This window comes from Pelmatolapia mariae, linkage group LG14 (assembly GCF_036321145.2).
Source record: "Pelmatolapia mariae isolate MD_Pm_ZW linkage group LG14, Pm_UMD_F_2, whole genome shotgun sequence".
In the NCBI taxonomy this organism is placed as follows: domain Eukaryota; kingdom Metazoa; phylum Chordata; class Actinopteri; order Cichliformes; family Cichlidae; genus Pelmatolapia; species Pelmatolapia mariae.
In genome coordinates this window covers 20,128,243-20,154,155 of record NC_086239.1, presented here as the reverse complement: position 1 = coordinate 20,154,155, position 25,913 = coordinate 20,128,243, and the positions used below count along the sequence as shown (strand labels likewise).

Sequence of the window (25,913 nt, the reverse complement as noted above, 5' to 3'; positions counted from 1 at the left end):
CTGTGGGTCTATTTAAAACAGTAGTGCCAGAATGAAGCGACAGTGAGTCTAAAATACAATCTCTAACAAAGGAACAATTAAAGATCAACGAGTACAACGGATCATAACACACAGGACAAGCTGACGCTGCCCTCTTGTGGATATTTAAAGGTACTACATAATTAAAGACAATTCAGTAAAAATGCACTATGAGAAAGGGGGAAAAATCTGTATAAAAATGTAAATTTATTCCAAATATTTTTGCAATTTATAACACACAATATGCAGTGTTGGGTGATTCCATGAGTATATCAGCTATTAGCAAGGCCAAATGAATCATTGGTTGGACTGTTCGGAGTAATTTCCCTGAAGATTACAGCTCAGTAAAATTAACTTGTAAAGCTCAATCGGTGACTATCGCTACAAGGTGGTGTCTCCTTACTTTTGTTGCGATAGAGATTCTTGTTATGTATGATGGTTTGTTTGTTGTACGGTTGACATGAAGTATAGTATATTAATAAGTATTTTAATTAAAACAGGTGATTTTGATTTTTTTTTTTTTCTTTTTTTAACAGCAAGCTTGTGTTTTTTCAGCGGGGGGAAAGGAGACTTTTGCCTCTGGAATACAAAATCTTAAAAGCGAATTAAAAGAAACAGCCAATACAGAATTGCCTTTCAAAAGCTATACAAAATAAACTTCCCAACACACAGCCTAACATTAATTATGTCTAAAAAATAAAGCTTTTAATTTTTGAGAAGAAAAGATCTCGACTTGCTGATCAGGACTTTGCGACAGTCTTTAAAAGTGTGTTCTTCAGGTAAGTGCACAGCTGGTTCATCAGGTCTCTGTTCAGACCCTCCACCCAGTGCATCTCGATCACTACATCACTCTGCTCCTGGATCATGTTCAGCAGACACTTAAACAGGAAGTGTTTGACAGTGCTGGGGCTCACGGGTCGTTTCGAGGGTGGTTCGCTCGCTGCAGCAGGTGTTTCCTTCAGGTCTGCTTCCTGCCCCGTTCCTGTGCAGGTAGAGGACTCCATGTCCACATCCTCGCCCGTTACTTTTTCTGGGGCCTCTTTTTGTTCCCCAGTCATGCTCTCTGTGACTTCTTTACCCGGCTCGTCTGCAGGCGTGCTTTTGCTCTCAGCGTTCTCGTTCTGGCTGCTGCTGTTTTCTGCGGTGGTCACGGTGGTTTGTGAAGTGGTTCCGGCACAGTGTGGCGCCCTGGGGAGCTCTCGCAGCTGACGTTTCTGTTCACGTCTCTTCTGACGCCCGTGGATCCAGGTGTTCTCCACAGCTGTCAGAAAGAGGCTCTGCTCCTCCTTTTTGCAAGGCACACGTTTGTGCAGCACCTGCAGAGCCGCACACGTGAGACAGTTAGGCCAGTGCAGTCAAAACTTCAGTGAAATCTATTATACATAAAACAATGTTCAGTAGTGAAGCTCACCCGCAGCTCACTGAGCGTCTTCTCGACCAGAACGGTGAGACTGTCCACAGGGCTGCGGCACGTGCAGCCTAAAGCTGAGGCCTTGGCTTGGAGCTCCTTCAGTCCCGCCTCCGGCATCGTGAACGACAGGGGCTTCCGGGCCTTCTCCAGTTTACACTTCTTACTGGGAGGGGACTGAGATCATACAAAGCCAGTCAGACACCGTTAGACAGCAAGCTGTACTGGATATTACTGAGGACAGGGGAACCAGATTTGAGGATACTCAAATCCACACAGTAATAAGTAGGGATGGGTACCAATATCCGGTGCCATTATGGCATCGGTTCTGACATAAACGGTAGTCACCAGACCGAAAAGCAGCGCACATTTCGGTGCTTCATTTCGGTGCTTTTTTTTCCTGAGATGTCATACACTTTGGATTCTAGCCAATCATTTTACCTTTCCAAGGATAGTAGGCGGGCCCAGGTACGTATGTTCTTTTAGAGCAGAGCTACAGATTAAAAATGCCCAAGGGGAAGTCGTCAAAAGTCTGGCTGTACTTCACAGCAAAAGATGCAAACTTGCATCCTGCAACAAGTGCTTTAAGGTGATACTGTGCAAATGAGGTAACACCTCGAATCTGATGAAACACCTGGCGACGCATAGCGTTTTTTTAAAAGCCGAGAAATGCACCGTATTTGATAGCTTGCTGCGAGACCTCACATCGAGCACATCTACTGCGGGTGTGGTGCCTGTTATCGGACCTGGAGTTAGCAACATCCCCCAAAAACCTGAAGAGGAGAGTCCTGGCCCCTAGCCCTGCCAGTGTAGCAGAAATGATGATGGATGATGATGTCAGCAGCAGCAGCCGTTCTTCTCTGCGTGAGTAGCTTAATGTTGTTCGTGTGTAATTTACGTTGAGTAGGCTAACCACATTATTAAATTAATGCATGTAAGGTGAACTAGCAAACACCGTCGTAGTTACATGCGGCTGTCTTCTTGTTTGATGGCAGATACTCCCTTCACCCTGGCCAAAAAGGCTAAAATAACCAAAGAAAAAGTGGACAAAATTCATAGGGCAGTGACAAAATTTATAGTCGTTTCAAAAGTACCGGTTTGGCACCGGTATCGGATAAAACCTAAACGATACCCATCCCTAGTAATAAGAGACAATGAACTGTTTGAGTTCAGAGCACAGCTGCCAGCAGGGGGCAGTGTTTACACAGTGTGAGCTGTTTCAAATCCTTTTGGCAAACTCAGACGTCTGTAAAGTCTTCAATCATGAACGCACTAATAGCAACGCACTTCTTTCTGCAACTACAGGAAAATGTCATTTCATTTATAGCGCTCAGTCACCTCCAATATAATTGGAGGTCAATATGCAGACAATAACTGTGTTATAACAGCACTGAGGTGGGCATGCAAGGAAATATCAGAGGAAATGAACGGACGCATTGCAGACTACAGCTGAGTACAATACAGTCTACATCAGGTGTGGGGGAACTCCAGGCCTCGAGGGCCAGTGTCCTCCAGGTTTTAGATGTGTCCTTTATCCAACACAATTGATTTAAATGGCTAAATTACCTCCTCAACATGTCTTGAAGTTCTCCAGAGGCCTGGTAATGAACTAAACATTTGATTCAGGGTGTTGACCCAGGGTGATATCTGAAACCTGCAGGACACCGGCCCTTGAGGTCTGGAGTCACCCACCCCTGGTCTGCATATTGTATACCAAACTGGATGTCAAAGTTAAGTAGCTCCGTATCACAGTGCGACTTGTAGTCGGCATTAAATTTTAAAATGATCAACATCTGTGCTGCATTCAGACAGTTGACCTTTGAGGAGGAAGGAGGAGGAGGAAAACTGACATTTTACTGGATTGAGTCTTTTTCCTTTGGCCTTCAGAGTAGCTGCACTGTCCTGCCACCTGTCAAACACTAAAATCTGCTGAACACTTCCTCACATTTTGTACTCTCCCTTCCTTACTCTTTAACCTCTCAGATACAGTTTTTGCTCATTTTAGGCCTAAAACGATCTCACGGAGAGGGTTGGAGCATTCCCCAGCAGTCGCCCATGAGTGAGAGCCCATTAAAAATACTACATAAAATGAGTGGCATGAGTAAAATGATGCAGTTATATCTGTGCATCAAAAACAAATCTAAAGAGAAAAAAATAAATGCAGAGTGCCACAAGAGGGCGCTCAAATCATGCAAGCTGCACCTGAGCCTGCAATAAATCAAACGTAAATTTTTAATTCCCTTTAATGTCATGCTGTAATGGCGATGTAGATCATCACTCAACTGTGTCGGAGTACTGAGGCTCTGCAGCAGTCATACTGCAGCCGACCTGTGATCGCTACACTCACTGCAGGCTGGCTTAAAGCGGGGAGACAGCGGGGGTCTGCGGCAGTAGTGAGGCAGCAGACAGCATGGCCGACTGACCTACAAACAGCTGAGGGAAGGAGCAGAGGGTGACCTTCACTCTGCTGCACTCGTCTGCTGTCAAGTTTCAGTTACTCTCAGAGTCACTGAAGATTTTTATTGTTGCCTGTGAGTGATGTTTCATCATTTACAGTTCCTCAGAGATAATCGCCGAATTTGCTGCACATTCAAGAAGAAGAGCAGAGTTGATGCTCACTCCCTGTCTCAATCATCTATTGATTTTTAGTTAAAATGACGGTGCTTTTAGATGCATATTTAGAGGAGATGGACACGTGTAATTAATGGGTTGACAATGAGCACTGCCTTGTCTGGCTGCTGCTTTTATTTCTTATTGTTTGCCTCAGACGTCTCTCCCTCTTTTCTGCACGCTCTGCAGCTCATTGTGCAAGGAAATCAATAAAATCCATCAAGCCAAACCTGTCTGTTCATAACCGAGCATCCTTGACACAGAATCTCGCACACACACGCGCACACACAAACAGACTTACAAATGAAAGAACACAAAACCCACATTTAGAGTTTACATACACACCTCTCAACTGAATCCCATCCTCCTCTGACTCCGCTGCTCTTTCACTCTATTATTAATCCCACTTACCCACTACAACCTCACTGCATGCCCCCTCTCTCACACGCACACACACACACAGACCTGCCCGATTTTTAAAATTAGACATGGTTAAAACCAACAAGAGTCCAACAAGAGCTGTTCTCTCCACATATAATGATGTTCAATCATCAATCTTCACCTCCTGAGTCCATGAACACACACACACACACACACACACACACGCACACGCACATCATAGAGAAACAAACTGCTGCCAGTCTCACCTGCAGGCAAACTGTAAATCATACTCTGATCACCCCCCTCCTCCCAACCCCCCGATTTCCGTCAGGTCCCCAAACCCCAGCTTGGATTCTGGACTTTCCTGATCCCTCCTCCTCCTCCTCCTGCTACAGGCTTGTATGAGCAACAGTGGGCCTCGGGGCTTAGATAAAGCCTGGCAGTCTTCTCTGTCTACAGGTCCTTTTATTCTGTCGGCCTGTGCTGGATGTGCTTCCTCCTCTTTTGTCTGCATTCGAAAGGTCTTTCTATCTAATGTAGTTTCCTTTCAATTCACTACAACCCCTGCATTTTTTCCTCTCTCTGTAATAAGATTGAAACTAAGAATAACAACAGCTCGTATTATTCCATATGTTGAAAACTGTGTGGATTTGTGTGTACTGGTTGTAAAAAACAAATGAGGGAAGGGTTGTCTATGCGGTCTTTGGTTGTATCGGACTACGGGAGGAAGACAAAACTCAGTGAAACGCTAAAAAAACTGGGATCAAGCTGACGCTCCAATCAAACAGCCATGGCTAGTTTCCAGAGTCAAAAGGATAAATTAGAAAATAACTAAACTGTTTAACTGTTTAAAGGGGACTCATTACACTTGATTCCAGCTCCATTTTTTATTAGTTGAGTAGTACTCTAATCTAGTAGAGTAGCTTTGCATTATTCACAGATGAAAATAATCCTCTCTCTTATACTGGGCCTCGGTTCAGCCTTCCAGTTCCATCCTTGGTCTGTTTCTAGCTTTCTCCTGACTAGCTGAACCTCACAAATAGTAGGTCTGAAAAAGGAAGTGGGGCTGCTTTGCTAAAAAGTCAGTGCTATGTTTCTGAGTTGACCATATTAATGATATCTGCAGTCAGTGGCATCACACAGAGAGAGTAGAAATCCAGTAAAAGTGTGTCTGGAGAGGTGGGGGCATCTTCAGGAGAGAGGAGAAATGAAAGTCAGTAGAAACAACACTGAATACATGAGTGTCACTGATGGTGGGGGAGACGGGTGTAGCCATGAAGCTGCAAGGAGTAGAGATAGTAAAAGTAGATGAGTTTAAATACCTGCGATCAACTATTCAGAGCAACAGACACAGGAGAGGTGAAAAAGAGTGGGGAGGGTGGAGACAAGTGTCGGAGGTAATTTGTGACAAGAGTAAAAAGGAAGGGTAACAAGATGGCAGTGAGACCTGCTGAGATGTATGCATAAAAAGACAGGAGGCTGAGCTGAAGACTGACCAGAATGGACAGGAATAGTAATGAATACATCAGAGGGACAGCTTAGGTGGAGCAGTGTGGAGACAAAGTTAGACAAGCATGGTTGAGAGGGTTTGGAGATGTGCAGAGGAGGAATAGTGGATATACTGGACAAAGGATGATGAAAATGGAGGAGGTAAAGAGGAAGACCTCAGAGAAGATTCATGGATGTCGTGATTAAGGACATGCACAGAGTTGGTGTGACAGAGGAGGATGTAAGACAGAGGGTGAGATGGAAGATGATCACAGTGCAGAAGAGGAAGAAGCTCTCACTGACATCATACAGATCCAAGTGTTTAAAAAACATAAACACGTCTCCTATCTTGTTTTTCAGACTGAAGCTATTTCCAAATGAGGGAACCAAATGAAAATGAAATGCAAAAACAATAAATAAATAAAATTGACCAAAAATCTATTTCTTCCTGGATTAGAATCCTTAGGAATCCTGAGGTTTCCACTACTTCAATAACTGTACTGCAAACATTTCTGGTTACACCAGACATAAATTAAGTCACCACTGGTAATAATGAGGTTAAGTAGGTCACAGATCATACATGTCACATATGTTTTAGTCTACATTTAACATTAATGAGCTCTCCCATGCTTATATACATAAACCAGATGACCATAGAAAGGTTTATGCAGGCAGAATTGGGCATTTGACCGTGAACTTCTGCTACATAACCCCACATGTGCTCGAGGGGCTCTGCCTGTTGATGATTTGGAGCAGTGTGAACGTGGAGGATGGTAGATGGAGAAAAATTAGGCCAATCATTCTGCTCAACTGCTTTTTTGCTGAAAAATAGAAACAGAGTCCACCAAACAGCCCTCTGCTTCACCTGCATTTATGTGTTTGATTGACTTCATCAGCACTGCAGCATCATTTCCAGATCTCTCTCTGCAATGCTTTCATGTCTGTTTAACTCCAACTCTCACCCTCTTATCCAGACACGCCTGCGGTACAGTGTGCGCGCACAATCCTGCCCTGGCGACTGTTGCCTGGCTACAGCATGTTAGAAATCACATAAACATCTCCCCAGAGGACGGAGTAAGTGCACATAATGGAACGAGGCTGCAGGGAAAGAGGATCCAGTCTGGAGAGGGACAGAGGTGGTGCATTATTGAGGAGAGGGTTTGGAAACATCCAGCAGCAGAGCAAAATGTGCTCCTCAGAGCTGAGCAGGTAACCTGCTTTTATATGTAATCCTGATCCTGGTAATCCTCTGTTACTGACATTTAACAACAACAACAACAAATCTGTACAAACTCACCGGAACAACCACGTCGTCATAGAAACTCCAAGCCAGTGCCCACCGCATGGTCCGCCCCTGGCAAAACTCAGTGTGGGTCACTTTAGGCACCTGAGCAAAAACAGAGAGGAGTCTGGAGTTAACAAGTGCACAGCATGAAAACACTGCAGCACTCTGGCGACCAGGCCGTATCTGAGATCATCAAAACAATAAATACATAAAGAAAATACACCACAGAAACTGATCACATGTAAAATATTTGTTGTAAACAGAAAAAGTCCAAGTCACGCAAAATACATCTCTACAAACAAAATTTATGATAGTTAATTTAAACTAAAAATTGAAACTAGATGTGAAAAAAGAAACATTTTAAAATAAAACTGAGTTTGTGTACCATCGCTGAATTACACTGAATCGCAGGGAGGAGTAAAATGATTTTAAATGGAATAAAGAGTGCAGGTGTGAAAACACTCTTAGGTGAAAATCTGATGATCATTTATGGCTAAATACAGAAAAATCCAAACTTCAAACATTTTCCTGCAACCGAGGCTTGTCATTTTATATCTACACGTATCCGTCTCACTAGTCAGTTATTTTATCCAAATAAAAATCCTTCCCATAGCACCGATTCAATATTTTTTAAAAAACAAAACCCATCATTATAAAAACATCTGGAGTTTCTGTACTGATTGGCAGCTGTGACTGATTGGTGTGTGCAGTATCTGCGATCAAAACTAACAATTTAGGAATTTAGTCTTTCTAGAAAGCAGTGACTGAATCTGAGAGTGTGATGTTTTGCCAGCGTGACCTTTGGCTTCACGTCTCTGACAGTATGTGAGAACATAAGGAGGATGTGGGAATCCACTGTGTTGCTGTCAGGGTTTTCTCAGAAAATAAGAGGAAGTCACTTATCTTATATGTCAGAGGTCAGACAGCTCTGAGGGTGAGATGAGTTTTTATGTGTAACAGAGTCACATTTGCTAAATTAAAAACACAAAGAAAACTGAGGACACGCTGGAGAATGAATCAAGTAATTGGTGATGAAAGCATTAGCATATTAACAAGCGCAGGTTTCTTTTTACACACGCTTCAGAATGAAGCCTTCTTCCTGGATGTTAGCCAACACTGCACTCACTCTGATGAGCAGCGACACCCTGGAGGAGGGTTGAGGGGTGGCAGGTGCGGGGCGGGGGCCGGGCGGTCTGTGAGATTGGCGCGGTACCGCAGGCCCGCAGCAGTCAGGAGTCATGTGCTGGGCTATTAGTCAGGCTAATGACGCTAATGCATGTTAGCTACTGAGAGGCGTGTGATTCAGTCATGCACAGCAAACAGAAATCAGCTCATTCATGGCTCGTTTGTGAGCGTGCTCAGCTGGTGCTGGCGATTGCCTCCTTTAAACATCAATACATAGGAGAAAGGTAGCTTGGGCGACGGGGGTGTGGCAAAGATTGTTTTAACAAGCCCTGCAAGAAGCATCGTGTCTCTGCATGAACAAACTGAGATCAAAGCTGTGCCTGCTTTGTAACTCTCACTGATTACCGTGTTTGCGCATGTATTCGTAAGTTTCTCTTTGTTCAGGGTCTCGCTGGCTACTCACCCCTTGCTTCCTCAGCTCCTCTTTCAAAGGTGCCAGGCTGCACTTCTTTCCCAACATGCAGCTGTACCACCTGCAGAAAGGAGAATCCATATTAACCAAACTGTGTCTGTTGGAGGTGTTAGCGGCCAACAGCCGGGCGTGAACCCTCGAGCACAGATCAAATTAGGAGAGGGGGAGTGCTCAGGGGAGCGACACGAAGTAAAATACGAGAGGCAGAAAAACATCCGGGTGTGAACGGTCCTGCAGCAGAGGAAAAACTGCTTTGAAGTCATCCCGTGGTGGACGCCTGATCAATAATCACTGCTGTGTGATAAAGACGTGAGGTTGGACTTGATCAATGAGCAGCAGCATCCAGCTGGGGCAGGCGGAGGAAAGAAACACATCAGGGAGTCAGCCTGGAAGGACGGCTGGTCAATTTCACAGAGGTAGTCAAAACGTGTGTGTGATGTTTTTATTAAAACTCATCATCAGGGTTTCATTTTATCGCCTCAGCTCTTAAAAACCGGAGCAGACTATTGTTCCAAACCAGCAAACTGCCAAAACTTCAGCTTTTATAGAGGTGCTCAGATTTGTGGATGATTACTTTACCAACTGCAGTTGATAGTCTGTACCTGGCTGCTACTTAACCTCTTAATTCCTATGGAAGCAGTAAGGAGGAGCCGAGTTATTCACAGGACTGTAAGAACTTCCTACATTTCAACCTGATGCACACCTCACTAGAAATTCAACTTGACATAGTTATCGACGCAACCCATACAGGTTTTATTACTGGCAATGCTGTCACCCAGTTACGTAGGCTAAATCGTGGGCTCTAGAGATTTGTATAAATTAGACATAAGAAATGTTGGAGAAGTCAATCATTTTCTATCTGTAACAGAGCTCAAAAAATTCACCCACTCCTTCATGGACTGCTGTAATGCTCACTGCTTGGGTCCCAGCCAAAACTCCAAACCTATTGCCAGCTCATTAAAAAAAAAAGTCCCAGAATTTCAATAAAAAGACCACTACACTGGCTACCTGTCAGATGTAAAATTCAATTCATTTTAAAGTTTTATTAATGACTTTTACAGCCTTACATGGCTCCTATCTACATTACAAACACTAGGACAAACCCTCCCTACAAGCGGTTTTTGCCAGGCCTGCGGTGCTATTTTGTTTCCCTCCTGTATTTATTACATGTATTCATCTTATTTGAGAAACCTGTTCAATTTGAAAGCAAAACCTAAAACTGCGAACCTTGGGTTTGACATTTACTTGGAATAGCGTAATGTTGGCATGGCTTGTGGTAGTCACACACAAAAAAAATACAAATTCTGGACACCGTTAAGTTATGTATGTAGGTTTTGTGACTGGCTCCCCCATTGAGGAGGAGTTCATACAGACATACATAAATACTCTATGATCATTATAGTAAGATACTAGCAATTTGTGAACCATTCAACCATCTCAACATCTTTTAGTCTTACTCTCCTTTTTATTATAATAATTATTATTATTTCATTATAATACAGAAAGCTTTTAATAGACATGTACATAGATGCAGTTTAACATCGTTTCCTAAAGCTCTGACTTCAACTGTGTCAAGCCTACCTCCTGACTGTAGTTGGCTAAAAAGCTTCTGTAACACCCAAATAAAATTAAATCTGACACATTATTTAACTTGTGACTGACAATCAGTAAGGACACTGACATGTAATCATGTTAAAGAGGCATGAGGACAGCCAGGGCTGAAGGGGTATTGAGGAGCAGCCCGTCAGCCTCAGGTGACACAATGAAATATTTAACAGCTCTAATATTCACAGATGTTCGCCAATTTTGAGCACAGTGGGGAGCAACGCCCAGGAGAGATCCCCGAATGCACCACCAGCAGCTTCTTCGAGAAGAGCGCAGCTGCATCAGCCTCCACTTTCAGTCTTTTCTCTTCTGAAGCACTGGCACGTGATTACAGTCTTATTACCAGAGACGGTAATTTTCATATCAATGGCGTGATGAATTAGGAGCATTACCTCAAATCTAACCGCACTTTTGGATATTTGGCTGAAAGTTAAACTCGCCTTATCTGACAGTAATTACCCTCTGGTGGAAAGAAAGGAAAGAGGAGCAGAGCGGGGCAATGGGGGCGTCTCAAAGGACCAATCGGAAAAGGCTGGCAGTGTTTCCATGGACACCTGGAGGCTCTCGTGTCCCAGCATGGTTTTGGGAGTGACAGTCGGCTCTGGTTGGTTTGGCCGGAGCCTCAAACCTGCAAAATGAAACCCGGCTCACTCTGACTTTTAGTGTAGCACTGCCACACAAGAGCAACTAGGTGTTAACTTCAGTCCCACTCAGAGTGCTCATCTTTCCACTCTGCAAACACGCACACACAGTGCTCCGTGTAGCAGGTGTGACACGTCTAATCAGTTTTAATAGCACCACTCTGCAGCTCCCTCTGCCCGGGTCTCGCTCGGCTGCCTCGGTGACAGCCCCGTAACGAGGGAGGGTAAAGCGAGGGCCGCCTGAGACACCCCCACCCATCTATCCGACCCCTCCACCCTCACCCTCCCAAACACAGCTGTTCCCTGTGGGCTCCCGGATACAGCACAGAGTCAGCGTGTGCCAAAATCATTAAAGCAACTGTGGGTGACAGCTCCATCAATGTGCAGCAGCCCATCTGCCCATTTCACCTCTCCGAGTCTCCTCTTCACTGCAGCCATTTAATGCTCTCCAAGCCTCTCCAGAGCAACTACAAGTGCAGCACTCATCTACATCCACCCGCCAATTTAAATATGTGGCTGTGTTGTAATGACGTTTGTGTTTTTACACACACAAATACATGTGCAACCTTTAAAAAAAAAAAGAAAAAAGAAAAAAAACAGTCCTCTTTCCTCACCTAAGGCGCTTCTTGAGCTGCAGGCTGTCATGAATGATCCTCTTGACAAACTCCAGTTCTCCGCCCTCTGCCATGATCTCCGTCACCCCGCCCGTGTTCACTGAACTGGGAGGAGGTCGACGTGAGTTCCTGGAGTTTACCCCCTGGAGAGGGCAGCAAGACAGACAGAGATTACAATAAAATCCTATTAGAGCCCTGTTACTATCACGTAAACACACTGTGTTTGGTGCTGGAGCCTCTGCGGTCAGTATACGAGTGCATTTACTGTCAATGAGTCAGAAACTTCAAGTTCAAAGCAGACAACGCTCCAGAATTTAAACTACTTTTAAACTTGAACTTTTACCTTTGCTTCCAGCTGGTTGGCGAAAAAGGGAGGGTTGCACATGCAGAAGTCGTACACCATTTCTGTCTCTTCTTTCAAGGCATCCATCAGTAAAGTCTTCTGAGGAACTTTGACAACTGAGGAAGGTAAAATAAATAAATAAACACTAATGTGAGACAAGTGTGTAAAAGCTGAATAAAATGTATGACTGTCAATGCAAAATGGGACTCCAGAGTCACTGTGTGCTGCACTCCTGTCAGCCAGTTCACAGATTTGCTGAGCAGAGACAAGTTTAGTCTCAGCTCAGGCTAAATACGACACTCTTCCAGCAAGACGTCCCTGTTTTGTCCGGCTAAGTGTCACAAAAAGATATCCTATTTACTACAACAGGAAACAAAGCATTTTCAAGGCAGGATATCGAGATTTTGGCGGGACTTGCTGAAATATTTACACCAACAATCAGTGATCAAATTACACAAAGCAGCCACAGCATTAAAAACAGGACCGGTGAAAATATCTGTTTACTGCTGGAACACTCTGGGTGTGCACGGTCTGCAACCTAAACATTGCTGCAAACCACGTACACCTTTCATGGCAGTGGCCTCTCCGAGCAGGACATCAGCACACTGCAAAAATTGCTCAGGAACACCACAAGCAATACAACAAACCTGCTCTCCAAACTCCAGAGGACCTGGTGGAGCATCTGTGGGATCTGCCAGAACAAGCCTGATCTGTGGAGACTGCACCACGCAACCTACATAAGCTTCTTAATTTTCGGCTGGTCAGAGCCACTATGGCAGCATCATCTACAATCATAAACGATGACCAGTGGACGCACAGGAAGTCTCTGCGTCGATATTTACCGGCTTCACCAGAAGCCCCCAAAAAACTACCCACTGGCCCTGCAAACCTCATCATCTAACAAACCAATCTGTATCCAGGCTGTATCAGACCCACAGATAGAAGGTGAAATCCAAGATGTTCCGAATTACAGATCATTCAAGTCAGACTGGACCTTTGATGATATCTGATGTTTAAACCTTTTCATCATTATCACATGAATTATGGCAAGAAAAGTGGGATCATCCTTCATCCAACTGAACATTTATGTAAAATGGTTTTGTTTTTTGTTTTTATTTCCAATGTCACGCTGACCTGACGTGACCAGTAGCTTGTGGTGGCTAATGGTAGCTGACTTCTTCCTGCTGTCACATTAATCTACTTCTTAGTAATCACAGTATCCTGAAATTCATCCTCAGTGCCTCAGCTCACACGTAAAACATCATCTCTGAGACAGTGTATGAGAGTTCCAGCGTAGTAGTCTAATATCTGAAGATGAAGTCACCTTCACATTGAGTGGATCAAACGTACCTTTGACCAGGTCGGACAGGTTGTTCTGCTCCACGTTTTTGGTAGCATAGTCAAAGCAGATGTCGTCCACCTCTGTGGCGAGGAAGTACCAGCCGTTCATTGTGGCTCCCAGTAAGGGGTAGATACAGGACGCCCCAGTGCCTGATGAAACACACACACACACACACACACACACACACACACACACACACACACACGTACACACGTTACTGGCAGCCTGACAGTGATGTATGTGTTCACAATGATGACTGATCATAGCTGTCACTGAACAATATGAAAATGTGCCGCAGTGTTTTTGTTGTCTTGAAGGAAGGAGGTGCCAAAGTGTGACATGATGCGTTTCTAAAGAATTATCTTAGACTTGGTGGACATAATGGTCAATAAATGTCAAATCCAGCAGCTATTATTAAATTATTCCCATCTAACAAGGACCAAAGCCACATAATTCAGTTGAGATGGCCTCGGTTAGAAAAGGAAACACCCAGTGGTGATCCATCAGCAGCAGACAGCTTCAGTGGGCTCACATAAAGGTTCGGGGTCACCAATCAGTGACCTGTGGAACTGCAGAGGAGCAGCACACCTGCAGGAAAACACATTTAAAGTCAGACCTTGTTTTCTCTGAGCGACAGAATGAAAAACAAGTAGTGACGTGTGACTGGGGATCAGGCTGGCGAGTGCTGGGAAAACTGGGAATGACTGGGCTCATTTGCTGGACGCGCCAACTGACATTTCAGGTGCTGTGCCGAGCGGCGAGCCACATCAAGAAAAAACCAGAGCGGCGGCATTAACATTTAAATCCCCCCCGTCTGTGGTTATTAATGTTTAAAGATGTGCTGCTGGGGTTTGCTGCAGCATTTAAAGGAAAAGCACGTTCATTTTACACAGATGTACAGGTACTGGTGAGAACTGAAACACATATGCATTAGAGTGAAGTCTGACACACTGGGTCAGTGCAGATGACCTTATATTTTGAGTCTGACAGTGAGTGATGGAAGTGCAAATGACCATGTTTGAACTAAGTTAAATGCCTGATTTCTTGTCTTATAAACCAATCAAAGCAGTTTAACTAGACTATCACATCACACGTGCGCTGAAGGTGACTGAAACTGGTGGCCGTACCGATGTCGATGCCCCTGCGCGGCTGCTTCTGGCCGTCAATGAGGTCCTCCACCCAGTGGATGTAGTTGAGGCGCAGGGGGACGGTGGGTATGAGTCGCTCCAGAGGGATCTCGATGGCCAAACCAAAGTCCTCCTTTAACAGGGTGCAGGTCAGCGCTCGCACCGCCTCTGGCTCTTTGAAATTCACTCTGAAGAAAATCAGAAATGCGACTAAATGAGTAAAACGTTTCAAACTCAGAGCAGCTGTGGGAACCGGACTTTATCTGACATACGTCATCTGTTGCTAGGTGGTGAAATCTGCATCTGTCTACATCGAGAACACACAAAACGAGCAAGAGACATGTTTTAGACACCAGTTAAGTCATGAGTGTGAATAACTGCGAGTCCTGCTGATCACAGCTGAACAACGAGAGTGAAGTCTGATGCGTGGAAGTGTGACTTTGACTTTGAACGCGGGTGTGCAGTTCATCAGAAAACTCCTTATTTCAATGAAAACTTTAACAATTTTAAAAAGTTCCAACTAGGTCTGAGTGATATATCGTAGTAAAGTTTAAAGGCTTCTTTCTACAGTAGCAGGCGCTGAAAAAACTCTTCTTTCTCTCCACCAGAGTCGTGGATTAAAGAAAACAAAGTAAACCATTTGCATTGAGGTGTTTTTTCCTTTTATAGTTGAGTTATTTGATGAATGGTTTTCGTCCTAACGTTACATCCTGTCTACAAAAGCTGTTTCTATTCACCGTTCAGACCTTCTGTTTGCTAGAAGTAACCAACTAGAAAAAAGCCAAAACGACTTGTTTCAATGAGAGAGGGAATAAGAGGAGCCGTACTAATGCTCCGTATCAGATGAAAGATTATTCTAAACTGTGAATCACGCATGGCTAGTGGAAATTAGCTTAACAGGTCCACCTTTCTGCTCTTCACCTTCATTTAATCCTAAATAAAAGTGGTTAACTGCTCCTCACCGCCCTCTCCTCAGCATTTGGTGAGTACAGCACTTCCAGTGAGTACCAGTGGGAATGGTGACCGAAAATAAAGCCAAGCTTGAAAGAAACTACAATTTTCCTTTAAGGATAATTTCAATTTAGCTTCTTGCTGATCCTCTCATTTCACCATGTGGGCCATCTGACAGCAATTTACCAAACTGCTCTTAATACAGCACTTCATTAACCTTCAGCTGCTCCGGCCTCCTGCAGCTCCCTGCACTGAACCGCATTACTTCACGTTATACACACACTCGCGCACGAGAAACAAAAGGGAGATAAGCAGCCCATCAACTCACAATCCCCTGCTGATGACAATGAGTTTCACATTTTCAACACAACTCAGACCTCCCACTTTTTATTCCCAGTTCTCGGTCCCAGTCGTTCGGCTCGCCCGTCTTCTCCTTCTTGCCGTGCTTAATGATTTCAGCTGTCACACAGGCAGGCAGACAAAACGAGTGGGCGAGATAGGTGTAATTAAAGCTTTGCAGAGTTCTTTCGCACCTCGGCAGATGCAATTAGACACATCCTCGCGATGCGAGCGTCTGGCACCTCGCAGTGTTGGTGTGAGCATATTCCAGCAGAAGAAAAGCATCAAGTGATGGTGGAAACGGCTCTGCGGCTTCAAAAGCAGGCAGCCGCTGATTGTGTTTTCATTGTCGCCGTTTTCAGGATTCAATTACACATAAACGGCTGAAATGTTTTGCATTTCAGTTTTCACGTCCTCACATTAAATAAAGAGTCCATCCCAGCCTGGGTTTTTCACAGGTCAGAGGTCAGGGGGATGACCAGAAAACCTCCATGTTTAAGTGTGAGTGAAAATCCTGCAAGGTCCTGTGAGTTCTCTGAATGTGCACCGTTTAGTCATCACTAAAGGATTCATTTTAGACTTAAAATACCAGGAGTTGACAGATTTGACAAACCATCATCTTCAGAAAGAGGTACACAGCAGACCTGGACCAAGTCGGGATGCATCGGCATAAAAATAGGCTGTGACTCTGACTTGGACCAAGTGTGGGAGGTCCAGTAACTCCAACACTGAAGCTAAATTAACACACATGCACCATGATAAAACTACATGCTCTGGCTGTGTCCAACTCTTTTATTCCAACTAACTGAACTGACCAACAGAGATGATGTAACATAATGTGGCAGTATGGAAGTCTTTTTGACTCCACTGTGTGTGGATCACAAAATAATAACACCATCTATGTTTATTGTGAACCTTTGAACCTTCATTTCACTTCACATTTCTGTCACTGGCGACATAATCTCCTCTGAAAATGACAGGAAGTGGAGAAGAGTTCTGTTTTCCAGTAGGTAGTATTAACTGGACTTATGCCTCTTTTCCACGACTACCATCTCGGCTCAACTTCAAAGACCGAGTCAAGCTGAGTGGTGTGGGTACCAGTGGAAAAGAAGCAACAGGAGAGCAAGAGCCAATGAGGCAAGAGTCCCAACTTTTGAACTTTATCGTATATTTACTGCTGGTTTAGTGACTGTTATATACAGTGTATATTATTGTATAACTTGTACAGCACTTCGGTCAACTGTGGTCATTTATAGAACGCTTGACTCGACACCATCAAAGGTGGCAGAGTGGCAAAATAGGAACGTGACAAGTCAAAAAAAGAGCGAACCTCGGATAGGCCTTTATTCGATGTGCGGTTCTCCAGGAGTGCGGTCAAATAGGTCAATTTTACTCAGGAAGGCTCCTAACTGAGGGAAGTGACTGAACTATAAGAGCCTTAATAAAAAGCTCTTCACGGGGGCTAAACACTAAGGAAAAGTCCTTCAGTTCAGCCTTTATTAGCTCCATTAGCAGAGAAAACTATCAAAGAGGTGAAGATGCATTTATCATTTCATGGTTTTTAATTTTCACTAACAACTTGTTAAACCCACAGCTGAACTATGAACATCACACTGCTCTATTAAATCAGCTTTCTTTAGGTGCTTCTTTTCCTCCTCGTTTCCTGTCGTTTCTTTGCTGTCAGGGGTCTAATAAAAACAGAAAATGCCACTAAAATATTTCTAAATGCATCTTATTTCACTTCTCACTGAACTCTGCATCTTCATTCAGGTGGCAGCAAAGACAAAAGACCCCAGATGAGGTGCAATGCACCCACACAGCCCCACATCAATCTTAGTCAGTGTCTCTACACCTAATGAACACACAAGGTTAATGGTCCAGTTGTGAAAAGCTGTTGACCTCTCACACAAAGCCAACACCTGCTTCTTCTGATCTGCAACACAACTGCAGATGACCAACCAGTGAAGAAATCTGCACTTTAAAAACAGCCCCGGCTAATGAGGGTGAAGTGATAAATCAGCATAACGCTCGCACGTTCCCAAAATGAAAGCCGGCTTCTCTTGTCTGTCCAGCGCACAGAGATTCTGCCCCCTTTTCATTTCTCCTCTGAGGCATCATTAGATAAGGATCAATATTCAGAGAGGGAGCCAGCCCTCTATTTTTAGCTCTTTATATGTGTGTGTGTGTGTGTGTGCAATGCAGACCGATCACTCCCATCAGCAGCACTGCAAATGCCACATCTCCATGGCAACCCCACCTACTGAACAGATGAGGAGAGCACGCAAATCCGGCCACGCTGGAGCAATGGCTGATGCCAGAAGCAGCGTGAGCGTGCCCGCGATTTACAGGTTCACCGTTGCGTGCCTACGCCGTTAACGTGGTCGACGGGATGCGACGTGGGACAAATCTGAGCGTAGAAGTTGTGACGAGAAGAGTAGACGACGTATAAAAACAGCACCAGGAGGACCGATGAGTCTAGTCGTGTTTTGGTTACAGTTGACTTGACCGAGGCGGAGAGGAGGTGGAGAAAGAAAGACAATTTAAGTGCTGAAGGGCAGTAAAGTTCTTGGCTCAGGTCAAAATGTGGAGGTGAGAAGGCGTTTAGTGCTGAGACAGACAGCAAGCTCCATGATCAGCAATAAAGCGCGCACACACACACACACACGTGACCTTCACGGTGCTTCAATCTGAGTGCACTGGGACATATTTTGTGCTGAATAGCAGCAACTTCTCTCACGTCATGAGTTTTTGGTTTTTTTTGAGTCCTCACAAGAGCAGCAATAAGAGTGTCACAAGAAGCTCACCGTGAATTTAAAGATAACCTGCTTATGAATTTCTCTGAGCGCGTTTTGTTTCATTTTGCAATTCTGCAGATAGTCTGATATGAAACAATGCATGTAACACTTATGTTTAGCAGAAAACATCTAGAGAAAGGTGAGTGGAAGGAAGGAGGGAAGGAAGGAGTTTAGGTGCCTCTGTCTCTCAAGATCAAAAGTGGAAAAAAATTAAAGCAACTCAATATATCAGACAAGCCTAACACGCCATCGTTAGAGTTATATACAGTTCTGTAGAGACTGTATATGAAAGATGGATGTACTCCATAAGCACCCAAACACTGGTTTGAGGACTCAAGTTCAGCACTTAGGCTGGAGCATGAAGTGACCACATTTGGATGACAGAGTGAAGCGCTAACATGGCCATCATGCTCGCCGTTTCCTAATAAGAAAAAAAAAAAGGCGCCGTACTGAGCTTTGGTGTCGTTATAACCTCTCGATTTCTGTAACATGGCGTTTTTTTGCTTCTCCAAAAGTGCCGTACAGCAAGCATACACTAATCAGGAATAACATTCTGACTACCTGTGGTAGTCCCCATTTTGCTGTGAAAACGGCCCTGACCCATCGAGGTATTTACTCCACTAGACCCCTGAAGATGTGCTGTGGTATCCAGCACCAAGATGTCAGCAACAGATCCTTTAAGTTCTCTAAGTTCCACGGTGGGGCTTCCATGGATCATATTTGCTGGTCCAGCGCATCCCACAGATGCTTAACTGGACTGAGATCTCGGAATTTGGAGGCCAAGTCAACACCTCCCCTCATTTTTGTTTTAGTGGCAGAATGCATTAGCCTTTTGAAAGAGGTCACAGCTATCAGAGAGTACCGTTTCCATGAAAAGGTGTACATGGTCTGCAACAGTGCTTAGATAGATGGTGCATGTCAACATAACATCCACATGGATGGCAGGACCAAATGTTTCCCAGCAGAACATTGCCCAAATGATCACCCTGCCTCTGCCGGCTCGCCTTCTTTCCGTAGTGCATCCTGATACTAGGTGTTCTCCAAGTAAGTGATGCACACATCCGCGGCCATGATGTAAAAGAAAACACGAGTCATGAGATCAGGCCACCTTCTTCCATTGCTCTGTGGTCCAGTTCTGATGCTCAGGTGCCCACTGGTGGGAGCTTTCAGCAGTGGACAGAGGTTGAAAGGTGTCGACACGGGTACCTGACTGGTCTGCAGCCATGCAGCCCCATATGCAACGAACTGTGAGGTCTCTGTGTTCTGACACCTTTCTATCAGGACAAGCATCAACTTTTTTGGCAATTTGAGCTACAGCAGCTTGTCTGTTGGATCGGACTTTGCTCCCCATTTGCATCGCTGAGCCTTGGCCACTCATGGCACTATCACTGGTTCACCATTGTTCCTTCCTTGAGCCACTTTTTATAGATACCGCAGACCGGGAATACTCGACAGTTTGGGCACTGACATATCCCCAAACCACAATTCGGCTCTTGTCAAACATGCTCAAATCTTTACACTTGTCCATTTTTCCTGCTTCTAACATCCACTTGGAGGATAAAATGTTGATTTGCTCCCTAATAAATCGATCATTTCTTACCAAAAAGTGGTTAGTTTCACCGATCAGACACTAAAATGACCGGTACAGGAGCCGCTCTGCTGCAAGATCCATGTAAGGTTACATTTATCAATTTGCAATGATCAGAGCTGTTAATTATTCGTTCATTTCCAACCCCCATTTCAGGAATCTGTTAAATAATACATCTTTGAACAAAACTGGTGTGAAAATTGAACATTTTTTAAATTAAATCTCACCCGAGCTGCTGAATTTTTAATAACCATTCATGCCTCCTAATCCCACCCCTCTATCTGCCTGATCAGAGCCCCCCCTTCTCCTATCAAAATCTGGAAAAAGGCCCGAAACATTTAAAATATTTTGGGGTTTATCTTCTCCTCACTTCACTTCCAGTCAATTCCACCAAATTCGTGCTGCCTCTGGTCTGAGCTCTCCTCTCTGCCCGCTGCTATCAGTCCGCTCCACTGACGATCCCTTAATGAGGGGAGGCATATCTCCCCGGAGGATTGAGTGAGTGTCTCCCCAAGATTACCCTCATCCCCCAACTCGGTGCTTAAATACTTAAAAACCCAGAAGATGAATTCATTGAAAAGTACAAAACCGCACTAATCCCTCCGCTGATGGAGCGACAGGCTGACGGGGAGGAAGAGCCAAATTCCTGCAGACGGCTAACCAGAAATCCAGAATCTCTCCTGTTGTCACACGTTTCAAGCTGCCTTAAAAACTTGTCAGTGACGCCTACAGAAATTTTAGGTGTCGGGCAGAAGAGAAACAAAAATCTGATTTTTATTTCATTTAAAAATAAAAAAAATAAAAAAATCACAGGACATCCTCAAGCCTCAACAACATGACCATGAGGTAAGCCTAAATGACTAAAACATTGTTCGCGTGCATCTGTTTACAAAGAAACCCCATCTTCAGCCGTTTCCCATCCACTGCAAGGACTCACCCAACAGTGGGCCACGTGAAACCAAGCATCTGCTCGGCTTTAACCAAAGGCTCGGTTCACCTCCAACAGGCTCTGTCCAGCCAGCAGTGCGAACGCCTCTGAAGTTAAACATTTACAAATTTTTGAAACTTGTGGAAAATATTATTTTAGCCATAATCCTGCAGGCCTAGTTATAACTCCATAATTCTTCTGCTTATATCCCATTAACTGCAATGCCTCATGAACATCAGTGTGCCACAGACGCCTCATTGCAGCTCGTCAGTTTCATGACCAAATAATTCTCGCTGGTCTCAGACGTTTACTCTCTTCAGTCCAAATTAACCAATGGCGCACGCCAACATGCTAATCTAATGATGCGTGTCCACACGACACATCATTTCGACACACTCCATTCGCTGTTTAATAGCACATCTTGTCAAATTTAGACCTTCCTTTCAGTCTGCTTGTGTTTATACCCCACTACTGTATCTAATTATGAATAATTAGATGGCTCTCTCTCCTTCCAACCCATCCCTGATTAAGGTTTCTTAACCTTAATCAGGGATGGGTTGGAAAAGGGAGTTTTTTCTGTGCCACTGTCACCAACAGCTTACTCATCCGTTCATGAAATTTTGGAGGGTTTTCATGCTAATCTTTACCCTATAATACAAAGCACCTTGAGGCAACTGTTCTTAATCAGTTAAACAGTGTGACTTTCACATATTCTATATTAATATCTGATATTCACGACACCTGAAGTGAAAAACTTCAAGCCTTTCCTAGTTTTCATCAAGATGGTTACTGCATACAGCTCATAAAAATCAGAAATCCAGCACTGCAAACAATTAGATCATTAATTTAGACTTTGATAAAAAATTATTACATAACACCGTTTAAACAGATCTTCTTCTAGCTCTGTGCGCACAACTGCAATCAGGAGTAAGACTGCTGACTTGACGATTATCGACACCCTCCACGAGAAGGGTGAACCACAGCAGGTCATCACTGAGAAGGCTGGCTGTTCACTGAGTGACGTATCCAAGCATATTGATGTTGACTGGACGAAAAATGAGGTAGGATCCGTTGATTCAAGAATATTACAACACGAAACACAATCACCAAGTAGCCACTGATTTTTTTATAGACTGACTTGTATGATTAAGCCATTAGTTTGCGATGATTAGGTGGCATCTTATTTTATCAAGCCAAGTGTGTTTAGTGTCAGTTGAGACGATTTAATGCAAGTTTTCTCTCCTCATATTATCTCAGGATGGTGGTGCTTGAGATGAGCCCTATTTTTCAAAGGCGAGCGGAGGGCCGTCTGTTTTTTAAATTCAAGCGACCAGTTCTTCATGTGTGTGTCCGCTCACATCGGGTCTTGCCACAAAAATCTCACACGTAAGCAGGAGAAGCTGTCGCATCCCCTGATTGTCCAGATATGATTTTCATGCCGAGCGTCAAGCTCGAACACCGCCGCCTCATTGTTTGTCATCTGTCCGTCTGTCAGGGAACCGCAGACTGATAATTAACACCTGTCACACACGGACATCAAGTCGGGTTTTACAGTGTGCCCACACACACGCTCGGTCCGCTACAGACGGCCCACACCAACATGTTCGCAGCCACAGACAGATGTTCGGACTCACTGCAGTGACACTGTGTCCGCATTCATCTGTGCTACCTGTTTAATGTAAACAAAGGAGAAGTTCAACAATGACTGGCAGCTCTTACACTCGCCGCCACTCAAACGTTAGTCATGTTTTATTTGATATCTCAACTAAAAAAAACAAAACCTATGGTAACATATTTATCTGCTCTAAAGTTTAGTAATCAGCCTCTTAAAAGGGGGAGTAAATTCACTCTTCTCAAAATGAAATTCTTCCAATTAGTGGAGAAACAGGCTGCAAGGCTTTGTAAAAATCCTGTCAAGCAGACACACCTATGGTTTCAATGTGAAAATCCTATGGATGGAAACCACAGAATGAAGCGCGCACACAGCAGAAACGAGACAGGAAAATCAGAGATGGAGAGCTGCAATCATGAGCTCATACTGTTTGACGTCAACACCACCAATCCCACCAGACGTACCCTTCCTTTGTTCTCCAGCCTGGACTTTTTCTACATTTCTCAGCAGCTCGATCTCACTGAGCAACACACAGACACACACACACAAAATCTGTGCCCAGTTGGAGGAAAACACAGGAAGCTTGCCGGCCTTCTTTGATTGGCACACTAACCTATTTCGAGTTAAATTGTGGGTCTGGTTGAAACCACTCGTACATGCACAGAGGACAGAGTGAAGAGGAAGAAAATTTTTGATGTTGGGCCCATTAATCATTCGTCCAGGTTTCCTCCTGCTGCTGCCAGAAGCTGAATGAGCGTTAACCAGCAGAGTGAGTCAGCTGGGTCATGAGAGGAGCTGAATGTGTTCCTCAGGGCTTCAATTAGTGCGAACTAGGTAGGTACCATACAGCTGTGGTCAGAGGTTCACATTCAGCTTGAATGTCGTGGTAACTTGGGGGTTTCAATTATTTCTTTGAATTGAAGCATGGGTCTTTAAAGATTTTACAAAACAAGAATTTGGTGTACAAGTTTGGATTTATTTGATTTTGTCTAATCCATGCAGGGTTGAAAGGATTCATACAGGCTCAAATATATTCATACACTCCCGTTAATATTTCATTTAATGTCCCTTACCAAGTTGCACCTTAGCCAGACCCTTTTGGTAGCCATCAACAAGCTGTTGGCGTAATTCTGGCTGGATATTTAACCACGCTTCTTGGTAAAAGAAGTTCATTTAAAATATGCTGGTTTCCCGATTTTTAAGAGTAATCCACAAATTTTCAAAAGGGTTGATGTTGGGACTTTGGGAAGGCCATTAAAGAAGCTTAATGTTAGCCTGCTTTATCCATCCCAAAATCAGTTTGGGATCATTGTCCTGTTGGATCACTGAGCTGTGTCCAAGTTAAGGAGATTTGAGGTTTTCCTCCTCCTTCATTATTCCACTTTGTTTAATATATCAGCACCACTGCCAGCAAATCAGCCCGGGAGCATGATGCTACCATCACCGTGCTTCACAGTGTGTACAGGGTTCTCTGATTTGAACACTTCACATTTACTTCTTTTTTTTTTTGTTCATTTATTCGCATTTTGTCCTTTTTTAATTGTCTAGTGGAGCAGTGACGATGGACAGGAAACAGAGAGGGGAAAGACAAACAGCAAACATGTTGCAAACAGCTCAATCTTTGTCTCGTTTAAAGACCATAAAACCTTTTTTTCTCCAGACCTCATTTGGCTTGTCCGTGTGCAAGGCTGTAAATTTCATTCAAGCTTGAAGATGTCAATTTCAAGCAGAGACTTCTTTCTTGGTCAGCACCCTCTGACTGTGGACAGCGATGCTGGTGTTCCTGCATTTTCCAGTTTATTGCAGTTTGAGCCTTAATGGTTCCTGGGTTGTTCCTGTTCGAACTGATGATCTCGCAGTTGTTTAGAAATGCCTCCAAGAGACGTTCTCAGGTTTTTTTTAAATATATAATCCTTATAAAAGAATATGTTTTGGTAGAATACAGAAGTCACTGTTATAAAACTGGGGGTTTTCCTGCATACGGGTACAGCAGCAGCGGTTTGTCTGTCAAAGGGATCGATTCCCAGCTCCTCTGGTTCAGCAAGATGCATCCATCAGAGTGTGTGAATATTAGATAAAGCACCTGAGCACAGATAAAACTGGTGCATGAATGTGTGTGAGACTGGGTGAATGACACTTGGCACTATATAAGTACCAGCCCATATAAAAATCTTCGGTGCCAGCTTAAGCGAAAATCACCAGGACTCTAATAAAAATATTTATGGCCCTATGTGGGGTTTAATTTACTCAACATTAAATCTTTTTTTGTTGTTGTTAACAAAGCAGTCAACAGTCTTGTTTTGTAAGGTGTTAACTGCACTCGGACCAGTTGGCTTGTTTTAAATCAGGAAATCTCTGAAATAAGGAGGAAAAATGCAAGGAGAGGAGGAATCTTGGGCCAACAGACCCAGAGGATGTCTGGGTACGCTGGGAAGGGAAGAAAGGATGAAAGAAAAGGAGAAAGGAAGGCAGCAAGGAGACAACTGACTCTTCAGAGATCAGCCTCAAGATGCAAAAATGCATCACACTGTTTGTTTTCATTTTCCAGTGAGGTGCACAATCTGGAAGTACTGCATGTAAATGAAAGAAAGTATAGTGGAGATCATTAGTGCCACGGATCTCTCTCTCTCTCTCTCTCTCTCTCTCTCACACACACACACACACACACACACACACACAGAGCAGAGCAGAGGACAGTCTCAGGTACTTACATAGGTTTTCCCGTGAGGCTTGTGTGCACGTGCTGCTGGAAGTCTGGATATTTGGATGCCAGGTAAGCGAAGTCAGGTGGTTTGTCCTTGTAACGGTTCCGAGGATGCATGGACTTATTCAGAGCCATTATTGAGCCCTGATGGTGGACATGAGGTGACATCAACAGTGCTGAACTTTCACTTTTGGATCACTGACATCGGCAGTGTAAACAGCAACACTAAGGCTGCACACACACACGCAGACACGGACTCACAGCAGTAAAAGTTGATGTTAGACAGAAAAACAAATGTCTGACATTTTTAAAGGAGCACAAACAGACGGGGTTAGCGGAGCTGCCCCTGCTTACCGTCACAGAGCTCAGCCTGTAGCTGCTAATATTTCCTGACCTTCGCTTACTTTTTAAAGCGGAGAAAAACACTACACAGATCACGTTGCACAAACGTTTTCCCACTTTCTGCAGCTCACTTCCTGTACGCCTGCGACGTCACATATCCACGTCGCTGCGCGTTGACGTCACCGAAACGGTGTT

The 25,913-nt window shown here is 44.1% G+C and overlaps 1 protein-coding gene across 1 annotated transcript; it reads right to left on the bottom strand.

The window, feature by feature from the left end:
• Nucleotides 1-206: 206 nt before the first annotated feature.
• Nucleotides 207-25,849, bottom strand: mettl16 (methyltransferase 16, N6-methyladenosine). Its single transcript, XM_063493538.1, has 10 exons — nucleotides 25,731-25,849; nucleotides 25,384-25,520; nucleotides 14,460-14,647; nucleotides 13,341-13,481; nucleotides 11,991-12,106; nucleotides 11,648-11,790; nucleotides 8,779-8,848; nucleotides 7,203-7,292; nucleotides 1,430-1,603; nucleotides 207-1,334 (listed from the first exon to the last, which is right to left on the bottom strand). The coding sequence occupies exons 2-10, from the start codon at nucleotides 25,509-25,511 to the stop codon at nucleotides 759-761; spliced, it is 1,626 nt and encodes a 541-aa protein (XP_063349608.1). The 5' UTR covers nucleotides 25,512-25,520; nucleotides 25,731-25,849; the 3' UTR covers nucleotides 207-758.
• Nucleotides 25,850-25,913: the final 64 nt, after the last annotated feature.

What these genes read in the sequence shown, in the direction of transcription:
- mettl16 (XM_063493538.1), bottom strand. Translation starts at nt 25,511, where the DNA reads ATGGCTCTGAATAAGTCCATGCATCCTCGGAACCGTTACAAGGACAAA. An exon ending in CCAACCAGCTGGAAGCAAAG is followed by an intron (nt 11,791 to 11,990) that starts GTAAAAGTTCAA and finishes TGCCCTCTCCAG; the next exon opens with GGGGTAAACTCCAGGAACTC. An exon ending in AGACGCTCAGTGAGCTGCGG is followed by an intron (nt 1,335 to 1,429) that starts GTGAGCTTCACT and finishes GCGGCTCTGCAG; the next exon opens with GTGCTGCACAAACGTGTGCC.